The 22,189-nt window shown below is 38.0% G+C and overlaps 2 protein-coding genes across 2 annotated transcripts; both read right to left on the bottom strand.

Annotated features, from left to right (window-relative positions):
* Positions 1-6,693: 6,693 nt before the first annotated feature.
* OR6B1 (olfactory receptor family 6 subfamily B member 1) lies at positions 6,694-7,629 on the bottom strand. Its single transcript, XM_076006200.1, has one exon. The coding sequence runs from the start codon at positions 7,627-7,629 to the stop codon at positions 6,694-6,696; it is 936 nt and encodes a 311-aa protein (XP_075862315.1).
* A 1,042-nt stretch (positions 7,630-8,671) lies between these two features.
* On the bottom strand, positions 8,672-22,189 carry LOC109731230 (olfactory receptor-like protein OLF3). Its single transcript, XM_020289684.2, has 3 exons — positions 21,258-22,189; positions 11,141-11,195; positions 8,672-8,914 (listed from the first exon to the last, which is right to left on the bottom strand). Exons 1-3 carry the CDS (start codon positions 22,187-22,189, stop codon positions 8,672-8,674), a joined length of 1,230 nt encoding a protein of 409 aa, XP_020145273.2.

The raw sequence follows: 22,189 nt of genomic DNA, 5'->3' as shown, positions 1-22,189 counted from the left end.
TTGGGAAACTATTTGGTAGTGTATTAGGAGGCTAAGCATATTCATATCCTGCAAATTAATTATTCTAGTGTTACTCATAAACCCAACAAAAATGCATCCATATGTTCCACAAAGATCTCTACTAAGATGTCCATAGAATGCTATTCATCATGGCCCCACACTGAACTAGTGTACAGGAAGAATAAAAAAGATACATAATTATGGTATTTTCACACAGTGAAATATTAATACTATACTATAATGAGAATGAGTGATCTACAGCTATGTGCAACAACAGAAAAGATGTCAAAACCAAAAAATGCTATACATAAAGGATTCCATATTGCATAGTCCAATTTATTTTTAAGTAAAATATCCAATAAAACTTACCTCTGCTGTTTGAAGTAGGGTAGCAGCTACTCTTGGAATTATGACTGGAAACGCATGTGGGATCTGGTTCTGGTAACTCTTTATCTCTCAATGTGAGTGCTGGATTCATGGGGTGTATTCAATTTGTGAAAATGCCTTGAGCTGTACACTTAGGACATTAGTACATTTACTTAAATGAAAACTTTAACAAAATTTAAAGTGTCCTCACATTTACTATCCCTTACTATAAACGTTATGGAGGTAAATGATTTTTATATTTGTAGTTGCCTCCTATAAACATTCATAGTGATATATATAAATGAGTTGCATCAGTTACTAGCACTAAAAAGAAGGTGGGGAAAATAATTTGAAAATTTCATTTTTTGATTTATTTTTGTTTCAGAGGTGGTAGATCACTAAAGAGGCTACAATTCTTTGCAGCTCTTGTCATCAAAAAGGCAGAGTCCATTTCTCTACCTCTTGAATATGCGCTTGCTTTGGCCAATGTGAACTATTGAGTCTGGGCCTTAATAGGTTTGGCAAGTTTCTCTTATCTTTCTTGGAATGCTGTGACCTCCATGTAACAAGCTCAGGCCAGCCTGCTGGAGGACAGGGAACATGTGGAGGAAGACTCTCACAAGCAAGTTCTCATGGACCTGATAGCCAACTGCAGACGTATGGCAAGCCCAGGCAAAACCAGCAGAAGAACTGCCCACCTAATCTACAAATGAAACTAAATAAAGAGTTATTGCTTTAAGCTTCTAAGTTTTTGTGTTGTTTTTTATGCAGCAAAAGCTAACTGATGAGAGCCCTTCCTTCACAAAACATGCTATGAATATTCCAGATTCATAGCAAGGACCATTCAAGCTGATCCACATGGGCATGAATATATTCATTGCATTGGCTCTACCTTCAAAATACATCTAAAATCAGGCCATTTCTCCCTATCTCCAATTTACCATTGTGTGTCACCTGAATTATCATAATAGACTTGTAAATATTCTCCTGTTATTGGCTCGTAAGAGTCTATTCTCCACCAACAGCTAGAACAGCCTTTTAAAGCAAAGCGATCATGTCCCTCCTCCACTCAAAACCTTCCAAAGTTTTCCCATCTCAATCAGAATAAAACCCAGTATTTTCTTACAATGGCCACAAGGTCCAACAGAGTCTGCCTCCCTCTTACCTCTTGCACTTTGTGTCCTACTCCTCTTCCCCTTTATTCACTGCCCAGCCACTCCAGTCTCCTTGATGTGCCTCAAAGGTACTACTCAAAATCCCACATGTGCAGACACTGTTTCTTCTGCCTGGAATGTTCTTTGCCCAAGTAGCCACATGTCTTACTCCTCAGCTTCTCCACGTGTTTGCTCAGTGACCATCCTATTTAAATGTCTATTCTCCAGCAGCACTTCCTGTTATCTGTCCATGTTTCCCTCCATAGCGCTTATTGTCACCTTAATTGGCAGGTGCATTAGTTTCCAGGGCTTCCATAACAAATTAACACAAACTTGGTTGATTAAAACAACAGAAATATATTGTCTCACAGTGCTAGAGGCCAGAAGTTTGAAATCAACATGTCAACAGAGCTGTGCTTCCTTTGAAAGCTTTAGGAGAGAAGCTTTACTTGTATCTTCCAGCTTCTGGTGGCTCCAAGCATTCCTTGGATTGTGGATGCATAACTGTAATCTCTACCCCCATCTTCATGTGACCTTCTCCTCTGTCTCCTCTTCTCTCTTATTTAAGGAACTTGTCACTGGACTTAGAGCCCACCCATATAACCCCAGATAATCTCATTTTGAGATCCTTAAGTTTACAACTTTTCTATTGAGGATGTGAACATATCTTTTTGAGATCCATTCACCCACTACAACATGTATTATGCATGTTTGGATGGATGTGCAAATGTATTATCTGGTATCTGTCCCTCCCCATGAGGGTGATAGTTTTTCTGTTTTATTATTGTATCCCTAGAGGTACATAATAGATACTTAATAAATATTAGTTGAATGAATGAATGAGTATGGTGACTTAAGATATACACTGTGAGTGCAATTAATAGTTTTATATTTTATTTTGTGAATTTCCTTATAAGTTTGGTTGATGATAACCAAATCCTCAGGGCTTAATCTCTGAGTAAATTACTGACACTGACTACCATACTCATATCATGGTTGCCCCCACTAACTCACCTTATGCCAAAACTTCTAGCTTGCTTTTCATGTCTCACTTTACAATTAGCTTGTTTCTATGTGAATGTGAATTTAACCATTACACCACCAGATATTTCTCTCTGTTGAGGTGGATTCCTACATTGGCCTGATCTGTACCCTCATTGCTGAGCTATGCACTTAGGTATTATGCTAACAAAGAGCTCAAGGCTGTATTCCTGATTCCCATCTGTTCTTTGAAACAAACTTAATAGAATTTACCAAGAAATTCTATTTCCACACTCTCTGTAACCCAGACACTTGTGAGAATTAATAAAGAAACAAACAACTGCTTGTATTTTCAGCATCCCAGGTTATGTATATACAACCAGTCAGTGCTGGATGGTTTTAGACAGGTCTAGAGAGCACAGTATTCCCAGCTAGTGCCCCCACATAAAGTCTAACCAAGTGGCAGCTTGCTTAGATTTCACACTGCCCCAGATCCTTAACAAGCAAGGTCTTTCCCATCATGTTAGTTGATCCTCCCTACCATTGTTCAGGGGAGGCTGATCAAGCATTATTATTCCTCTTTTGTGAGAAGCAGTGTTTCAGATAGTATAGATGGTTTGTCCAAGGTCACATGGTAAAAATATACTTAACCAAGGAGGAGAAAGGTCTATACAAAGAAAACTATAAACACTAAGGAAAGAAATTGCAGACAACGCACACAAACTGAAAAATATATCATGCTCATGGATCAGAAGAGTCAACATAGTTAAACTGTCCACATCACCCAAAGTGACTTACAAATTCAATGCAATCCACATCAAAATACCAATGTCATATTTCATTGACCTAGAAAAAATAATTCTATGCTTCATTTGGAACCAGAAAAGAGTCCAAATAGTCAAAGCAATCATAAACAAAAAGAACAAATCTAGAAGCTTCACATTACCAGACTTCAAACTATACTACAAGGCTATAGTATCCAAAACAGCATGAAATTGACACAAAAATAGAGACATAGACCAATGGAACAGAACAGAAAACCTAGATATAAAACCATACACATACAGCCAACTGATCTTTAAAAAGCAGATAATAATACACACTAGGGAAAAGAAACCCTATTCAATAAATGGTGTTGGGGAAATTGTATAGCTACATGCAGAATATTGAAACAGGATCCATATCTCTCACCACTCACAAAAATTAATTTAAGATGGATAAAAGACTTCAATATAAGGCATGAAACCGTAAGAATTCCATAATAAAATATTAGAAAAACTCTTCTAGATATTGGCCGAGGCAAAGAATTTATGAAGAAGATCCCAGTGGCAATCATAGCAACAACAAAAATAAATAAATGGGACTTGATCAAATTAAAAAGCTTTTGCACAGCCAAGGAAATAATCAAGAATAAATAATCAAGACAACCTACAGAATGGGAGAAAATATTTGCAAGCTATACATCCAATAAAGGGCTAATAATCAAAATTTACAAAGAACTCAAGCAAATCAGCAAGGAAAAAACAAACAAGCCCATTAAAAAGTGAGCAACAGAAGCTTTTCAAAAGAAGGTAGACAAAAAGCCAATAAAGATATGAAAAAAATGCTCCACATCACTGATTATCAGAGAAACACAAATTAAAACCAAAATGAAATACCACTTTACCCCAGTTACAATGGCTTTTATTTAAAAGTTCAAACACAATAGATACTGGCATGGATGCAGAGAGAAAGGTATGCATATACACTGGTGGTGGGAATGCAAATTAGTACAACCTCTATGGAAAACACTATGGAGATTCCTCAAAGACCTAAAAGTAGACCTACCATTTGATCCATCAATCCCACTCCTGAGTGTTTACCTAAAGGAAAAGAAGTCAATTTATCAAAAAGTCACCTGCACTTGAATGTTTATTACAGCACCATTCACAATTGCGAAGATGTGTAATCAACCCAAGTGCCCATCAATTGATAAGTGGATTAACAAAATGTGTATATGTAAACTATGGAGTACTAATCAGCCCTGAAGAAGGATAAATTAAGGCCATTTGCAACAACTTGGATGGAACTGGAGACCATTATCCTAAATAAAGTATCTAAAGAATGGATAAACAAACACTGCATACACTTGCTATTAAACAGGAACTAACTGATGAGCACAGATGTGCATAGAGGGAATCTAGCGGGAGGAGGGGTATAGAGAGGATGGACGAAAACCACAGTGAACACTATCTGGGTGATGGGCACACTTGAAATCCTGACTCAAGCATGACAAAATTGATACATGTAACCAAAAACATTTGTACTCTCGTAATATTTTGAAATAAAAAAATTCTAAAAAAGAAATACACACACACACACACACACACACACATATATCTGGGGCTAAAACTCAGGTTGTTGCCAGAGTTCTTTATCTTTTATTTCCTAATTCCTACAAAACATGTCTTTCCCTGTTTTTAATGCACACATTTAATATCCTCATATAACTGTGTCATCATATTTTGATTCATCTGAATTTTTCAGAAAACAATCCCTTTTATATATGACTGGGTTTTAAATGGAAATATATTCATAACCATTTCTTTATTGCCTCAAGGGACCAGAATGCATTCTAGGAGCAAACATTAAATCATTTTCGTTTTGAGCATTGTTTCCTTTTATGTATTTATTTTCTAAAGTGAGGTGTGCTTGCATTTTATTTTTGTTTCTTTTCTTTTCTGGCACCTATGCTTCACATTTGTTCATTTTTATTTTCTTAACTGTTTGCCAGGTATGGTAATTCATGATTCCAACCATTAGCTTCCACACTTGGCTTCTGAAACAGAGTATATTATCTCTAGGGAAACCCTGTTTGATAGAAAAAGGACCCAGGGCTTGGAGTCAGGGAGCCTGAGCTTTCGACCTCTGCTGTCCACTGTTTGTGGCTGCATATTATTTACTTCTTTGAACATCTGTTCTAGAAGTTTATAAAAGCAAATAATCCCACCTTCTTACTTCAAAAGAAAGAAAATATATTTCTAAAAGTGTTGGTTGTTCTAAGATGAAAGATGCTGTAAATGGGAGAAGCTCTCCTGTTGAGAGCTGTTCTAATAAAAGCATTAAATTCCTGCTGACATTGGCCTACTGTATTGAATACAACCTAGAGCCCCCTTTGCCATTGCTAGACTATGAATCAGGAGTGAGCATATCTACGTGCCCTTCTGTGGGTGCAGGGACACCTCTGATCAGAAAGGTCTAGTGTGTATGTATGAGGTGTCAGAGAAATAAGTGAGGGGATTTGAGAATCACAGGGGCATGTAATGAAAATCTCTGTCAAATCCTAAAATTGGGCCCGTTACTTGAACCTGAGATGAGTGTGGAGACAGTGAGGGCCAGGAGAAGCAAAGGGAAAGTGAAGAGGAATGAGAGAACATGGAGATCACAAGAAAGAGGACTGATGAGGCCGAGTTTCATTCAGCAATCGATATATTGGATATTTATTTATCATCTGTTTTATGCTCATCCAGTAGAAGAAACAAACATTGTGACATTTAGAAGAGAAATATGAAATTCATAAAAGGCAAGTATATAAGTAAGCATGTAAGTTATATGAGAAGATGGAACAATTGTATAAGGTAAAGTTCACTTACAGATAAAAGAGAGCACTCAACTATCTGAAGCAGAAAGGGATTTAATATGGGCAAGAAGGTGCTTGCAAAATCTGCTGGAACGACTGCAGAAGCAGCCTTTAGTCTCCGCCACCAAAATTCACTCCCAGCACAACGTCAGGAATGGGACTGTGGAGGGAGCTGCTACCTCTGTCTTATTCAGGAAGGTGGGAAATCAGGAAGCCACCATCTACTTTGTTGGCCCCAGAACTTTTAAAGTTTGCTAAATCCAAAAACAGCTAACCCATACATCACCACCATCTGTCTTCCCACTTAACTCAGTAATAAATTTACTCACAGTCTTAGAAACCCCATTTCGGGGTCACAGCCAAAGCGATTTGGAGTCTAGCTCTCTATGTAAGGTGTGCATGCCTACAGCACAGACCACACGCACAGATGCGGACACCCAAGAGCCTGAGATTGATGTGGACATGGTGATGTCATATTAACATAGGTAATGTCCCAACCGAGGCATTAAAGAACAAAGGATGGAGGAAGTTGAACAGACACTCAATCGGTCCTTTCTAATTAATCTCAATAGATTAGTCAGATCTGACGGCCTGGCAGTAGGCCAGTTTCTTCAGAGCTTCTTTGACCTCTCGGTTTCTTAGGCAGTAAATGAAAGGGTTGAGAGCAGGGGTGACAATGGCATAGAAGATGGAAATGATTTTGTTCATGTTGAAGGCGTGGATGGCTCGGGGTCGGGCATACATGAAAATAGTGGCTGAATAGAAAATGGTGACAACCACAAGATGGGAGGCACAAGTGGAGAATGCCTTCTGCTTTCCTGTGGGCATGCGTAAGACGGTGGCCAGAATGCATCCATAGGACAGGGCAGTGATAGACAGTGGGAAGAGGAAGATGACCAAGGCCAGGATAAAGTCCACCAACTCAGCTATGGACATGTCTGTGCAGGAGAGGTTGAGGACTGGAGAGATGTCACAGAAGAAGTGATTGATGACATTGGGGCCACAGAAGCTGAGGCGGGAGATGAAGTAGATCTTTGCCAAGGAGATGCCAAACCCAATGGCCCAGGAACCCATAGCCAGGCGGAAGCAGAGCCCGTGGCTCATAATGGTAGGGTAGTGGAGTGGGCGACAGATGGCCACATAACGGTCGTAGGCCATGGCTGCCAGGAGCACGCATTCTGTGCACATGAGTGCAATGAAGAAGTAAAGTTGTATCATACAGTGAGTGAAGGAGATGCTGTTGCTCGCAGACCAGAAACTAAACAGCAACTTGGGCACGGTCACAGAGATGTACCAGGTCTCCAAGAAGGACAGGTTGGCCAGGAAGAAGTACATGGGCTTGTGCAGTGGCCGATTCTGCTGCACCAGTAGGATGATGATCACATTTTCAGCCACCGTCAGAAAGTAGGCCACAAGGAACATCAGGAACACGGCTACACGCATACTCAAGTTCCCAGGAAATCCCACCAGAATGAACTTGGTGACCCGTGTCTGGTTCTCCACTTCCATATTGGAGACACAGAGCTTAGTTCTCCTGTAGGAAAAATCATGTGATCAGACCCCCATAGTCCAGTTAAAATCTTTTGTTCTTGCCTTTTCTGACTACCAATAACAGTAACAGTTATCATTTGTTAATAACATATTACAGGTTGGACCGTAAACTGGGTACATTATGCACATAACATAATTTAGTTTCCACATAGCTTCTTATATATATGTGTATGCATGTGTGTGCATGTGTGCATGTGCTAGTACATCTATTTTAACGATGAAGCAACTCAGTCTTGGAGAGGCATTAAGTAACTGACCAGGTCCCCACTGGTAGCAGGGCAGGAATCACATTCAAGCCTAAGTCTAAAGCCCATGCTCTATCTAATACCCCAGGCTACCTTCACCTCCAAAGCGAACTATCAAGCTTCCATGTTCCAGTTTACAGTTGCCTGTTCCAAAAAATGCACCTGGCCCTCCTATCCCATCATCTGCGCAGAGCTCTGGAAGATCTCCCTAACAACTCCTTTATCCTTCACATGCTGTGACTGTCTTTTCCTCTGACATCCTGGGATATGGAAACTACTGCCATTATCTATGAGATACATGGGATGGTGAAGTGGGCTTTTTGGTGTTAAAGACCCAGACCTTATTCAAGTTTCAGGTCTGCCACTGATTTGCTATATGACCTTGAAATCTTATCCTCTCTAGGATCCAGTTTCCTCTTTTGTAAATGCGGATATTAATTTTTATTCAGCTTATGTTGCTATGGATCAAAATCCAAGTGAGATAATGTAAAGGAAATTGTATATAAACTATAAATGACAACAGTGTGGAAGGGCCCGGTGGCTCTTGTGAGAGCAGTAACGGAGGTCAGTATAGGCTGCAGGAGGGAAGACAGGAGGTGCTATGAGCCAAGCAGAGCAGTGAGCAAAACAAACACGGGCCTCACGCTCAGGGAGCTTGAGGTGCTTGTGAGTGGGGGTCACTAGGTGAAGATTTAAAAAATAAGCAAACAAAGATACAAATGCATAATAAAATTTGAGATATTTTCCATGAAGGTTCAGACACAGAAAATACTACTAGTATGATCAAGGGAGATCCCTCTGATCTTTGAGGAGACGCCCTTTAAGCCGGGCAGGACTCCAGGACCTGGCGCTTTGAAGAGCTGAGTGGCGAGAGCTGTGCCCACGGAGGCCGCCATGGCTGTGCTGTGACGGATGGGGAGGGAGCCGAGGGTGCGGAGATAGGCGGGGCCAGAACATGCAGGACCCCACTGGTTATCACAAGGGATCTGGATTGTGGTCTAAATGCAACGGCAAGCCAGCAAAGGTGAGTGGGGCATGACATGATCTGTGCTATGGAAAGGTAACTCTCGCTGCAAAATGGACTCTGTGGAGGCAAGAGTGTGAGCTAAGAGACTAGTCAGAGGCTACTCAGAAAAGGTGACGGTGACTTGAATACTACGACTTCAGAGAAGTGGGTGGTGGATTTAAGATACGTTTTAGAAGTAGAATCTTTAACAGTAATCGATGGATTGGATACATAAGGTAAGGGAGAGAAAAAAATCAAGGAAGAATCTCAGATACGTAGCTTATGACATAGAGGTGTTGCCATTTACCAAGACGGGAAAACCGGGGCTGTTTACAGGCACTCTCCTCTTATGGGAAGAGATGGTGATGGACAAGAATTTGGTAGGGTTATGTTTTGATTGGTTTTAACAGCCTAGAATGTCCTCTAATAATAACTTATTGAGTATTTACTAGGTGTCAGGAAGTTCAGTACTTTTCATACAATATACCATTTAACCTACAAAATAACGCTAATGAGACATTGTTGTTCCAATTTCACAGAAGATTCTGTGGTTTAGACAGATTGAATACCATTTCCAAGTTAGAGAATGATGGAACCACAATTTAGGGAAGCCCACATCTGACTGCAAAGGCATGCCCCAACCATGAGGCTGACTCACATGCAGATGAAGAATATCAGATTTTGGACTTACTGCTACTTTTTTACACATAAAATTTCTGACTATTGTAGGAAATTTTCTTTAATCATACTGAAATGTCATTATAGGCGTAGACTGTTAGAGATGAACCCAAATTAGAAAAAAAAAAACAGAAACAATATGACACAAGTACATATTCAATCAGACCCACAAAACAGAAATGAACATATAGAAATGCTTGGAAAATGTATCAGAGAAGAGATGCTCATTGGATAAGTTTTGACATATAAATTAGTGAGAGGCAGAGGCATTTTAAGCAGATGAATCAGAGTGAACAAAGACATTGAGGTCTGAAACAGCCTGGAATTCTCAGGGAAGCAACTCATGATTACCTGATTGCTGTGTGAATGGGCAATTTAAGAGTGAGCGAATAAGTAGAAAAGGGATGGATTGGGGGCGAGGAGAGAAAGTGTGTGTGTGAGAGAGAGAAAGAGAGATTGTTTTCAAAGGCCAGATCTGGAGACCTTCCTATACAATAGTAAGAATTTTAAGAATTATCCTGTAGTATAGACAGTAAGTAATCACTGCATGTTTGTCTGAAGCATGATAACATCCTCATATTGCATATTGGCTTTTGATGTGGGAGGATGGATTTGGATGGAGCAGGTTTGCCAAACTAGAGACTGATGGACCAGTTGGAAGACACCCTTATAGCAGACACTTAAAGACACACACAAAGAAGAGAAAAATCACCCAGCTAATAATGTTCATTAAGAAAAGACCAAAGATGAACATATTTAGTTATCCCTGTACACAAGTTACATAAGTAAGTTTGCACTCCTAGAGGAAGCTCTATAAGAAGAAGAAAAAAAAAAGCTTTCTTATTTCTTATCAACTAAGTGAAAAGGCAGGGGCACTAATTGTTGTATACTAATGGGAGGACTTATGGTATTTATATATATTATCTCACTATAAAATCTGTAGACCCTTTTTATTTATAGTAGTTTTCGCTCCAGTACAGCACACTCAAACATGTTACCCCTCACAGCATATTCTACCACTGGTCTAGAATCAAACATCTTAGTTTCTTTCCATTCTTATGCTTACTGCCATGTATTTTCCCCTAATTTGGTCAGGATTCTATACAAATGTAGGTTTCAAGTAATTTGAAATTCATAAAAACAAAACCTCTGTCCCTGCCAAGACAGCAGCACTTTTTGTAGCCACCATTACAAACAAGTGGCCAGGAAGACGCAGCTGTCCGCAGTACAGGGGGAGATGGCAGGGATCTGGAGGTCGGGACCATAATCCAGGGCACTTATTTCTGATCTGAGAGATGTCGTTCAAAAGTAGTAGGGGGGTGTCTGTTCCCCCAGCTTACTGCAAAACTGGCTGCACTTAGATTTCATAAGATGAGAATCTCATCCTGACTGACTGATGGCTGGGAATTGAGAGTGGGCAGCACAGAGAGGCATTCAACATTTTAGGGTTATAAATATTGCTGTGCCACAGGAGGCTGAAACAGAGCTGCCTGCACAGAGCTGCCTCACAGAAGTGAGATGCTCTGAGATGGAAACTCACCTCGGCGCAGCAGCCTCTGACGGGGCGGTACGTGAAAAGAAATTCTTCACTGATTCTAAAATAGGAAGAAGTAGAAAAAAAAGATTCAGGTATTGAATAGATGTGATGAACCCACACCCTACAGCTAGAAGGAGCAAATGGGCACAGATTACCCCACTGCTTCCATGCTGATGCCCAGGACAAGACGAGAGGAGAGCCCTAGACACGAGGACCACACCTGTGCCTGGCGTGGCACCAGGCTGGCTCTTCCAGCACCCCGGGGCCAGGGCACCCATCACCTTCCTGGTGAACGTGGCGGTGGTCTTAGGCACACCAAGCTGTGAAGACCTTTGGATTCTGAGGGCTTTATAGAGCATCAAGACTTTCCCTACATCTCTGCCAAGACCCAAGAGAAAACAACCTTGACAATGGCAACTCAGATCTCTTGTGGGATCCAAGAGAAATTTTCATTGCCTATTGTGGTGATCTTAATTGTTTTATATGATATTAGTTCCATAGGGGGAAACAATCCGCTATGGTCACATATTTTGAAAAGAACCACATTTTAACTTATTTTTTTGATGACAAATGACGAGAAAAAACGTACTGCAGTTAAATCTCTATGTACAGATTCTCAGTTATTCTTTGGCTTACTTAAAACAGGATGATTATATAAGTGCTCCAAGGAGGATATTGATATTCAAAGTAGACTGGTATTACTACATTTTAGTAAAATTTACATAAAAGTTTTTATTTTAAATGCTTATGCCACAATTATATGCTAAATAAATTTATCGCGATGGGATCATTGTCACTTTATCAGCTGACTTTAGGTACCACTTGACCAATATTTCACATTCTGGGATATAGTTTTAGTTTACTAAATATCATTTTTCTATAGCTTGGAGAATTGTTAAGTAGCTCTCACACAAAGAAAAGCTGTCAGATTCGCTGTGGTTTCATGAAATGGTAGATGAAGATGTTGAAAGTTATAAACAGTCCAGTCTGGAATGCCACCTATGTTTATGGTAATTAAGCCAGCAGCCTTTAATATACTTTCTCTTACCGGACCAAAGTGTGAAAACCAGATTGCAACAGATAAAAATAAGGTACCTCTTTCAAATCTCTGGCCTCAACTTATCTCAAAGTCCCAGAAAAACTCTGACATTCCCTAAAATATATCATTTGACACTAAGCACAAATTTTCAACATGGATTTAAACTATTGTGATGTGGTGATTAATAATAGAAAAATGACAGAACTTCCACCAAACAATTGGTCACCTGTTAGGTGGCAGAGTGCTAGGAAGAGCATATTTCTCCAACTATGGAGAGAGCATTCTGTGAATTATTGTGACTGTGAGCTTTGATTCTTGGGGGGTCATAATTTCATACTAATAATCCCAAATAGATTGTACATATTCAGCATACATGAACTGCCTCTCTTCTAGGACACGCTGAGACAATCTTATCCTAGAATTCAGCTATACAGGAAGCAAAAAGGAAACCCAGAGAGCTCACTGTGTTTTGTTCCTCAGGGTTTGATGTCCCTTTGCTGCCTGTCTTCTTTTTTTCAAAAAACTAGTAGACCTATGATTTGATCCAGCAATCCCACTGCTAGGTATCTACCCAGAGGAAATGAAGTCATTTTATCAAAATGACACCTGCACTTGAATGTTTATCACAGCACAATTCACAATTGCAGAGACGTGGAATCAACCTAAGTACCCATGAGTGGATAAAGAAAATGTGGTGTATATATACACACCATGGAGTACTGCTCAGCCATAAATAGGAATGAAACAATGTCGTTTGCAGCAATGTGGATGAATCTGGAGACCGCTATCTAGGAATGGTATCTCAGGAATGAAAAATCAAACACCATATGTTCTTACTAATAAGTGAGAACTGATAGATAGGTACAAGCAGGCACAAAGTAATATAAAGGGCTTGAGAAACCAAGAAGGGAGGAGGGCAGGAGGGTTTGTGTGAGATAAAAGCTTACCTATTTGGTACAATGAACACTATTCTGGTGATGGGCACACCAAAAGCCCTGACTTAAGCATTATACAAGATATCTATGTAATAAAAACACATGCATCTCCTTAATTAATATTTTGAAATAAGAAACACCATTGTAAGCAAACATTGAAAAAATTAAATTCAACAATAAAACCCTTTAGTTTAAAAAATTAAAAATAATAATATACTCCTTCACAAAAAGTGTAAAAATATCATAATAGTTCACTTCAATTTTTTTCTCCCATCTTTGTGTTATTATTATGCATATATTTCTAAATATGTTTTAAACTCACAATACATGCTACCTTTACTTTATTCAGTCAATTATTTACAATTAATAAAAATAAATATTTTTTAATCTTCATCATTTTTATGATCTCTGGCACTGTTGATTTCTTTTGTAGGTTCAAATTTCCATTTGGTATCATCTTCTTTCTTTTTGAAGAACTTCATTTAAATATTTTTTTTGCAGTGCACCCCCAGGCAGTAAATTATCTCAGTTGTTTAATCTGAAGAAGTATTTCGTGCCTATTTTTGGAATCTTTTAGTTTTTAAGGGTGTATCTCCTTTGTCTTATTGTTTGCCCCATTTCTGATGATAAGTGTTTTGGAATTTTATCTTTGTGTGAGTGAGTGTCCAATATTTATTTTTCTCTGCACATCTTCAAGATTTTCTTGTAATATTTGAGTTTTTGCAATTTGAATGTGATTTTTTTCTAGCCAGCTTATGATTCTCTGAGCTTCTAGGATTTGTAGTTTCTTTCATTGATCTCGCAAAATTTTTAACAAAGATATCTTAAAATATTTCATCTGTCTTGCTTCCTCTCCTTGAACTCAGAACTTAAACATTTGCTAGATTGTTTTATATTTTTATACAGCTCTTGGATTCCTTTTTCTGTTTTTCTTCCTATACTAATTCTTCTCTTTTTATTCCAGTTGGGATGATTTCTATTTCCCTATCCTCATGTTCACTGTTTTTTGCCTGTGTTATGGTTAGTTTTGAACCCATCAAAGGGATCATCTTCTTTTCACGTTGTGTTTTTATTTCTAGCATTTCTATTTTACTCTTTTTTTCCATAGTTTTTAATGCTCTACTGAAAGTTCTCATCTATTCATGCATATTGTTCATGTCTTCTATATCCTTTAATATATTAATTATAGTTATGTTAAAATTCCCGTTTGATACATCCAGTCTAGGTCATTTCTGCTTCTGCATCTTTTAAATGCTTTAACATTTAACAATGGGTAATTGTTTTTCTTGCTGTTTTTGAAATATAATTTTTATTAATTGCTGGAAATCTTGACAGAAGAACAGTTTCATAGTGCCTTTGTAATATAGGATATTGATCACTATACTTTTACCCTGACCCCAGAAATAGATGCCGTTGTGAGACTTGTGGTGGGGAATCTCACAGGGAGATTCTTGGTTTCCCTGATCCAGCCTTAGTCTTTGTCAGGCCCTGTAAATCTGAGACTTGGGAACTGGTGTTCTTCCCTCACCCCACCAGTCATGGCAGCCAAACTCTGCTTTGTGTCTGGGGCTGGCCATGGGTGGGAGTGCCTGCCTCTTTCCTAGGGGATTCTTGGTATCAGTGTGGGATGTGGTCTAAATGGATTTCTACCCCTTCCATAAATGTGAATTGCTTTTCCTTCTCCATTTCCCACAGTAGCAATCTACTTTTGTCTGGACAAGTGGTAAGGATGTTTCATGACCTTTCCCCAGAGGTAAACTAATGTTGATTTTGTTTGCAAAGCTTGTGGTAGGAAGAGGGGGATTTATGTTTCTCCTTCAGGAGAGAAAAGGGTTTTTTTCTGCCTTTTTATCTTGGTCTCTTAAAGGTAATTTTATTTTCTTCTCTGATTACATTAAAAAGGAAAAAAGAGTATTATTTTTGGTTTGCAGCAGTTTTACCCCACTATAACTAGTCATTACTTTTCTCCTGTTTGAGATTTGTAATACTTTATGTATCTGTGGCCTGATGACTTTATTCAGTCTTGAAAAATGTTTAGCCATTATCTCTTACATATTCTTTTTGACCATTCTCTTTCTTCTCTTAAGTCTTCAATTACATGTATTACTTGGAGCTAATATATTTGAATCCTGAATCATCAAACGTATAGACATCTGGAAGAGAATTGTGGATTCTGCAAAGGAGGCTGAGAAATTTCCAATAAGAGAGCAGGAATGCAAAGAAAATGTGGGATCTTAATGCCTCTAGAGAAGTTGAGTGAGATAAGGACTGAAAATGACCACTGGTTTTAGCAACATGAAAAATTTTAGTGATTTTTACACTGGTGATTTCAGAAGAATTGTGGAGGCAAAATCTTAGTTTGGACTAAAGAGTGATCGAAGGAATAGAAAATGAAAATGAAGGGTGCAGTCAATTCCTTCAAGGAATCTGTATGTAAAGAAACACAGAGAGATGGGGCTATGTCTCTAAGGTGATGCATGGTGTGGTTTTTAGGGGGTTCTTTTTCCTTGAGATGGCATTACCACATTAAATTTGTGATTATGGGAATGATCCAGTAGAAAATGAGAAATGTCTGATTTAAACAATTCAGGTGAGGATTCATTCAGATTTTGTTGTATCTGAGGCAAGCAATTTATTGGGCACCCTTTAAGAGAAAGAACATAAAATAATGAGCATAAAATGTGTATAAAAGCAAATATTTATTTAGAGTATGAAACCATGAGCACCTAAAAGTTTTAAAATGTTAAAAATACCTTAAACAGGGGGGGAAATGGGCATTTATTGAAACCTTAAAATCTGTACCCCCATAATATGCCAAAATAAAAAAGAATTAAAAAAAATACATTAAACATCAAAAATATAATTTTAAAATATTGTTGTCTATTAACTGTCTGATATAGCTCTATAAATATATTTTTCCTACTATTTTGGCTACATAATAGTTGATCGCTTTTTCATAAAAACAATTTTGTTATATCACTTTGGGAATGATTTTAGAATCATAGGAGGTTAGTAATTTGATCAAATACGTAAACCAAATGGAGACAAAAACCAAGATGAAGAAAGACCACCTTTAAGGTATAAACTTCCTGTTGAACTTCAGATGAACAAGGTTGTACAGCAGGAAGGAATTATTTAGGATAGTCTCCTAGGGGGAAGTGTGTTATCGGGTCTGATTAAACCTTCTTTCTTGGTACTGTATCCAAGTCCTTATTCCTTGTGGGTTGCAGCAACTTCATTTTGTACTTACCACTTTGGCTTTTACTTCCTCACTTTCAGCATATAAAAATATACAGCTTTTATTTAGCTTGTTGCATGTCTTATCACAACTCATGCCCCTCAGTACTTTATTTTGAGCCACCTTTTGTTGCCTGAAGTTATTCTCACATTTTTTGTTGTATTTGTTATAATCTTCATGAAAGATGAATGGGTAATAATACAGTTGACTTTTGGATGTGTAAATATTTATTTCTGCCACCCTTAAAAGTGAATGATGGGATTAACTTAATAATGGGATTAAAAGTGAATGATAATGATTAACTTGGTATAGAAATTTTATTTAACAATATTTGCTCTCAGGATTCTGTAAAAAGATATTATTCTATGATTTCTGTCATCTAATATTGCAAAGACCGATTCTAGCTGGTCATAGGTAGAATTCTAAGTTGGCCCCAAGATTCTCATCTCTTGGTGTACATACCCTGTACAAACCTCTCTTCTTCAGGATGAGGAGGACTTGTGATATGTGATGGGATTTCACTCCTGTGACAATTCTTACACTATATGGAAAAACAGATTTTTTAAAGATGTAATTAATCAGTCAAAGTTTATTTACTTAAAAGAGAGTTTATTTGTGGTGAACCTTACCTAATCAAGTGAGCCCCTTAAGTGCCCAGGCTTTCCCAGAAATCAGAGAGATCTGAAACAGTACAGCTTTTCCAGTCGGTCTTGAAGAAGCAAGCCACCACGTTTTGAGAGGAGTGGGCTATGTAGTAAAGACTTGAGGGTGGCCTCCAGGGGCTTAGAGTGGTCACCAGCCAACAAGAAGCAAGATAATGGGTACCCCAGTCCGACAAATACAACCAGTAAGTATGGAAGAGGACCCTGGGTCTCAGATGAGATCACAGCTCCAACTGACACTCAGACTTGAGCTTTGCAAGACCGTAAGCTCAGAACCCAGCTCTGCTGTGCCTGGACTTCTGAACAACAGAAACTTTAAGATAATAAATTACAGTTGTTTTAAGCTGCTAAATTTGTGCCAATTTGTTATACAACAATAGAAAACTAATACACTAGCTTAACATTTTTCTAAGTGACATTTTATTTTCTGAATCTTTGTGATCCTCTTATTATACTTGAAGTTCAGTTATTTTATCAACATAGCTATAGTATTTTAACTTTAATTTGCAGGTACACGTTGAGTCTCTTTAAAGAATAAGTTCTTTCTTTATTTAGCTTTTCATTATTGATATTTGAAAATAGAAAATATATTTTATTCAGTCTTTTCTCTTCATCAGGAATACCAATTATCCATATGTTGTATCTTTTTTGTCTGTATTGATATCTGTTATCTTCTTTTTGATTCCAAATAACATATCAACTTTTCTAAATTGTTAATTTTGTTCATCACTTTTAATGCCTTTTATAAAATCTTAAATAGTTTTTTATATCCCTATCTTACCTGTAATCCTCCTAGCTTCTTTTGTATCTCACTTTGTGTATCACTTCATCTGTCATTGAGTTGAAATGTTTAATATCCTTGCAAGTACTAAGGTAAGAAATTGTTAGATCCTTAAGTATTCATTCTTTCCTTTCTTAACATCAGAAGCTCTGACTTTTTATTTTTATTTTTTTAGCTGGAGACATGACCAATAACAATTACATGTATCATCTTTGAATGTGTATATGGCAAAGTGACTAAGTTCTAGTCAATCAGTAGAATTTAGGCAAAAATTTTGTGTGTGACTTTTAGAAGGATAACTAAAGGCATTGGGTGTGCTCTTTTCTCTTTTCTTTTTCTTTCTTTCTTTCTTTCTTTCTTTCTTTCTTTCTTTCTTTCTTTCTTTCTTTCTTTCTTTCTTTCTTTCTTTCTTTCTTTCTTTCTTTTCCCAATGGCCATAATGTAAATGTGTTGCCTGGAACGTAAGCCATATCTTGGACCATGAGATATAAGGTATATGGCTACAATGATGGATAAGAAACACAGAAGAAGCCTCAATTCCTGTAACCTTGAGTTAGGCTGACTTGCCTTGCCTGAATCTAGATTAATTTCCTTTAAAAAAAAAAAACTTAAACCACTATTTCTTCAGATATTCTGCCTCTCACAGTCTTACATAACTCCAGTGTTATAAATGCATTTATAATTATTGCCTCTCCTTATTATTTGTTTCATGAGGAAAGTCTTTCAGTCAATGCCATATTGAAACTGATTTTCCAGCCTATGATCACCTTCTCCAGAGGCACAGTGTTATTTATTTGGTAATATTAGATTTGTCTGCTTAAAATTTAAACTAGATATCTGGATGATTTAGACCTACATAATTGGTTCTGTCACTCGGCACCTGTCAAGTGAGAAAAGAAGGAACAAAATCTCAGCAGCAAAAATGCGCCTCTGTATCATTTTCCTCTGTGTTGTTAAAACTGCTCCAAAAGAGTGAGTCATTTCACATCTGGTCTGCTGTTTAGCCTGGCTGTCTTTCAGTAGTGCAAAGATGGAATATAGAACACTTACATGAATTTCTGGCCACAGAGTGAGGAAAGTGTGAGTCTTTTTTCACCATTTTATGTGAACTTTTTCTTCCAGAAAGTGCTTTCCTGCCACTCTTAACTGGTACATAACTGATTAGTTTGCTAGGAAAACCCCTATCATCTGAAAAGTACTGATTCATATTTCCCTGTTCAGTGACTTCTACTGCTGTTGACTCAAGGCCGTAAAACTGAAATCGACTAGGTTGAGCCCTGCCTCTTCTGTGGTTCATGATTGCTTTTACTTTTTCCTGCCAGGTTGGAATAGCTTTTCTTCACATCTGGGTGAGCTCATGCTGCTATTAAACAGCCAAATTGATGAAATAAGCAAATGTTTCTTTTCTAGGCCTGCCTTCATGGCCCTAGAATACTGTATCTGTGGGGAAAATGATTTCCCAGAGCCACAAACTCCATTTCAATCATGCTCCAAATTCTTATCTTCCTCTTAAGGATAAAATTAAATAATAAAATGGTGAAGCTGGAAAACTGAAACCATGTAATCCATCTCTACATTACTTCACAGTTGAGAAAACAATGAAGATCTGGAATGATTAAGTGAGAGACTTTTCCAAAATTATTCATTTTGCTTCCAAGTGTGAGTTCTCTCCTCCAGAGACACAGAATTCAGCAGTTCTTTTTAAAAAAATTCAAATACATTTCAATGACATCTTAAAATTCAGTACTGACAGCCCTTGCTGTACAGTACGATGTTGTCTTAGATCATTTATAATGCGAATTTATATCCTAGTTTCCTAAAAAAATTAATTGAATAAACAGAAACAAATGTTACCTAGTTTTAACGAATTTGAATAATTGGTCAGTAACAGACAATTCATTTTCTTATTCTTTTACATAGTAATGTTTATGGATTTGCTATTATTTACATACTATGTATTTCCCTAGGCAGGAGGTTTTTAAGAGACAAAAGACAAAATCTTTGCCTTTAAAAGATTGCAGCCTAATGTTAAATGCAGTTTTCAACAATTTCCATTGTAGCAACTAGAGAGATTTTTCCCATTGAAAAGGAAGATGAAAAATGTCTATAATTTTAGGTATAAATTAAATTTAAAAAATCTTTCTGTATTAGCTACATTTCTAGAGGATTAAAATGTTGAAGAATAAGGTCCTTTAGAAGTCATCCCTGGGAGGCCGAGATGGGGATCACTTGAGCTCAGGAGTTCGAGACCAGCCTAAGTAGGAGTGAGACCCCATCTCAAAAAAAAAATTGTTTTTAATTTAAAAAAATACAACAAAAGTCATCCCATGAAGGGATTAAGCATTAAAAGAAGTCATAACTATAATAATTACCTCAGTGAGATCAGTTTCTCTCCTGATTCATGAAAAAGTAAAATTTATCCTTCTAGAAGTTTCTCTGATCTTTTTTAAGTCATTTGAAATGACATTATAAATAAGTCAATGCTACAAATTTTTGTTTGTTTCATAGTCAATATCTCCACTCTCCCACCGCAGACACATACACACACCAATTTGATGGAAAATAAAGTCAGCATAAATTCTTTTGGATAATGTAATTTTACCAGAAATTTGTTTAACTACATCACAGTTTTAAAGCTATATAAAAGATGTCTTAATTGCAAAGTGTGGAGAGCCCAGGTAATATTTACAAATACATTTATAATAGTAGTTATCAAAATACAACAAATATGTCATAAAGTTGACATAGTTTATTTATGATTAGTATAAAATTCTCCTCTTTGTGAGGCAGGGTCAGGGCCCACCAGATATCTCAAAATGTCTGAAGTGATTGTACCTTTAATTTCTAGAAGTCATTTCCAAAGATAAGCAAACTTATTTGCTACATATTTTAGTAAGGTTAATACATATTTTAATTAGTTGACTATTGGAGCATCCATAGGAGTAGTAAAAATAAAAGTGTTTTGTATGTTCATTCGTAACAGAGACCTGAGGTTGGCATAGGTAAAGAAAATGAATGCCTTTATGGTGCCAGCTGCATGACATTTTATACAAATTATCCCAAATATTTACAACCACTCTGGAAGCTATGTACTAATTTCTTATTTAACAAAAAAGAAAAATGAAGCCATAAAAATATTTAAATAACTTACCAGAGAGCACAGATAGTGAGAGGCAGAACAAAGATTAGAAACCAAATCTGCCTGATGAAGCCGGGAATCAACCCTGTACACCTGAGAGAAGAGGAATCTAAGAAGCAGTCATCTCATGGATCACTGAAATGTAAACTATCAAGGACTGGCCTCTACAAAGAAACTCATTAAGCATGTGGATGAATATCTTACTTGAATGCAAGGATTTAACTGTAATAGTCTTCTTTAGCATAAATATGGGAGTCCTGTCTACACATATCTGATCTCCTTTTTGGTTTTAATAATAGATAATAAGAGGTTCTTAGAGTCCTGACCTTTTTCTGAATGTCTCTAAAACTTTCTGGAGAGCAGCCATAACTTCCTTATTCCTCAAGCTATAGATCAAGGGATTCAACATGGGTGCCACCACGGCGTAGAATAGAGCAACCATCTTCTCTTCTACTGAGGAGGCGGACCGTGGCCCCAGGTAGGTGAAGATGGTAGCCCCAAAGCACATGCAAACCACAGTAAGATGAGAGGCACAAGTCCCAAAGGCTTTGCTACGCCCCTGAGTAGAACGAATGCGTAGAATGGCAGCTACTATACGCACATAGGAGAATAGAACCAGAGAACAGGGAATCATGATCACCAGAAATCCTGAGATGGCCACCATGATTTTGTTGAAGGAAATGTCCACACAGGCTAGTCGTAGCACTGCTAGCGTCTCGCAGACAAAGTGATTAATAACATTGTGGCACAAGGGAAGCCGGAAGGTGATGATTGTTTCCATCAGTGAATTCCTGAATCCAGCCCCCAGGCAGCCAGCAGCCAGCCCCAGGCACAGCCCCTTGTGCATGAGAACCGTGTAGTGCAGTGGGCAGCACACTGCCACGTAGCGGTCGTAGGCCATGGCTCCCAGCAGAAAGAACTCAGACCCACCCATGGCCAGGGAAATGTAGAGCTGGACCACACAGTTGGGGAATGGGATGGACTTTGGGGCTGAGAGCAAGTGGACCAACATTTGTGGGGCAATACTGCTCGCATAACAAAGATCCACAAAGGACAGAGCACTAAGGAAGAAGTACATGGGGGTATGAAGCCTGCAGTCCAGTCTGATCAGAAGAAGCATGAGGGCATTTCCTGCTATAGTCACCAAGTACATGGCCAGGATCAGGACAAAGAGGGACACCTGAATGCCCCAGTCACTGGACAGCCCCAGCAGAATAAACTCACTCACCCATGTCTGGTTTTTATTTTCCTGGCCCAT

Source organism: Microcebus murinus, chromosome 9 (assembly GCF_040939455.1).
Source record: "Microcebus murinus isolate Inina chromosome 9, M.murinus_Inina_mat1.0, whole genome shotgun sequence".
NCBI classification, from domain to species: domain Eukaryota; kingdom Metazoa; phylum Chordata; class Mammalia; order Primates; family Cheirogaleidae; genus Microcebus; species Microcebus murinus.
Note: the sequence above shows the minus strand (reverse complement) of the source record. Positions and strands in the feature narration are given on the sequence as shown.